The sequence below is a fragment of the Monoraphidium neglectum genome (genome assembly GCF_000611645.1).
Source record: "Monoraphidium neglectum strain SAG 48.87 unplaced genomic scaffold scaffold06462, whole genome shotgun sequence".
Classification (NCBI taxonomy): domain Eukaryota; kingdom Viridiplantae; phylum Chlorophyta; class Chlorophyceae; order Sphaeropleales; family Selenastraceae; genus Monoraphidium; species Monoraphidium neglectum.
The window spans coordinates 1,326-2,221 of NW_014007179.1; the positions used below are offsets into that span (position 1 = coordinate 1,326).

An 896-nucleotide genomic window follows, 5' to 3' on the forward strand; every position below is an offset into this window, starting at 1 on the left:
GGTTGTAGCAGCAGGGTCTGGCAAACGGCCTGCGGTGGCTGAGCCGCTTGACGCGTGCTGGGGCATCCAGCCGGCGCAGCTGCCGCCTGGGGGGTTCGCCTGGCGGATCTGGGATTCTTTTGGTGAACAACTGCACGTTCGCAGACGCTGCGTCGCGCTGTTGGGCACCTTCGTGCTCCCCTGCCTGGGTGCCCCTCAACTCCTCTCTTCTCTCTGCAGGGCACATGCTTTGGAATGTGTGTCTGCCACTTGCTGCAATTGCGGCTGTCCTCCCACAATCCGCATCAATTTTGCTTGTGATGGCCCCCACAGGTCAACGACTCGCCCGCGCCCAGCGGCCAGGCCCTCGTCGGCGCCGGCACCGCCGCCGGCGCCCGCGACCGCCTGCAGTGGGCTCCCGGCGGCCGGCGCCGCGTCCTGGCGCGCGGCGGCCTCGAGCGGCGGCTGCTCGCCAACGCCTCTGCGCCCGCGGCGCCGCCGCCGCAGCAGCAGCAGCAGCTGGGGCGCGCGTACGTGCAGGGCACGAACCAACCCGTCGTCCTCTCCGCATGGCTGCGCTCCGCCCAGCCAACGTCGGTCACTCTTGAGGACCTGCCCAGCGGCAATTACTCCCTCCAGGCCCGCGGCATCGACGCGGCCGGCAACGTGGGGCCGCCCAGCGAGCCGTGGCGGTTCGTTGTCGACGCGACGCTCCCGCTGCCGGAGGAGATTGAGGCGCAGAGGAAGCGCGTGCTCGCGCTGGGGCTTGGGATTGGGCTGGGCGTCGGCGGGCTGCTGCTGCTGGCCGCGCTGCTGGCAGGGGCGTTTTACTGGCGCCGCGCCGCGGTCGCGCGGCGCGTCGAGCGGGAGCGGCGCGCGCGGCAGTGGCAGGGCTGGGGCGCGCCGCCGGCGGCGGG

At 72.5% G+C, this 896-nt stretch overlaps 1 protein-coding gene across 1 annotated transcript; it reads left to right on the top strand.

Annotated features, from left to right (window-relative positions):
* Nucleotides 1–312: 312 nt before the first annotated feature.
* MNEG_16519 (hypothetical protein) lies at nucleotides 313–863 on the top strand (the record flags this gene model as incomplete). The annotated part of the gene is made up of 1 exon (XM_014035011.1): nucleotides 313–863. A coding segment is annotated over one exon (551 nt), but the record flags the coding sequence as incomplete, so codon positions are not given.
* Nucleotides 864–896: the final 33 nt, after the last annotated feature.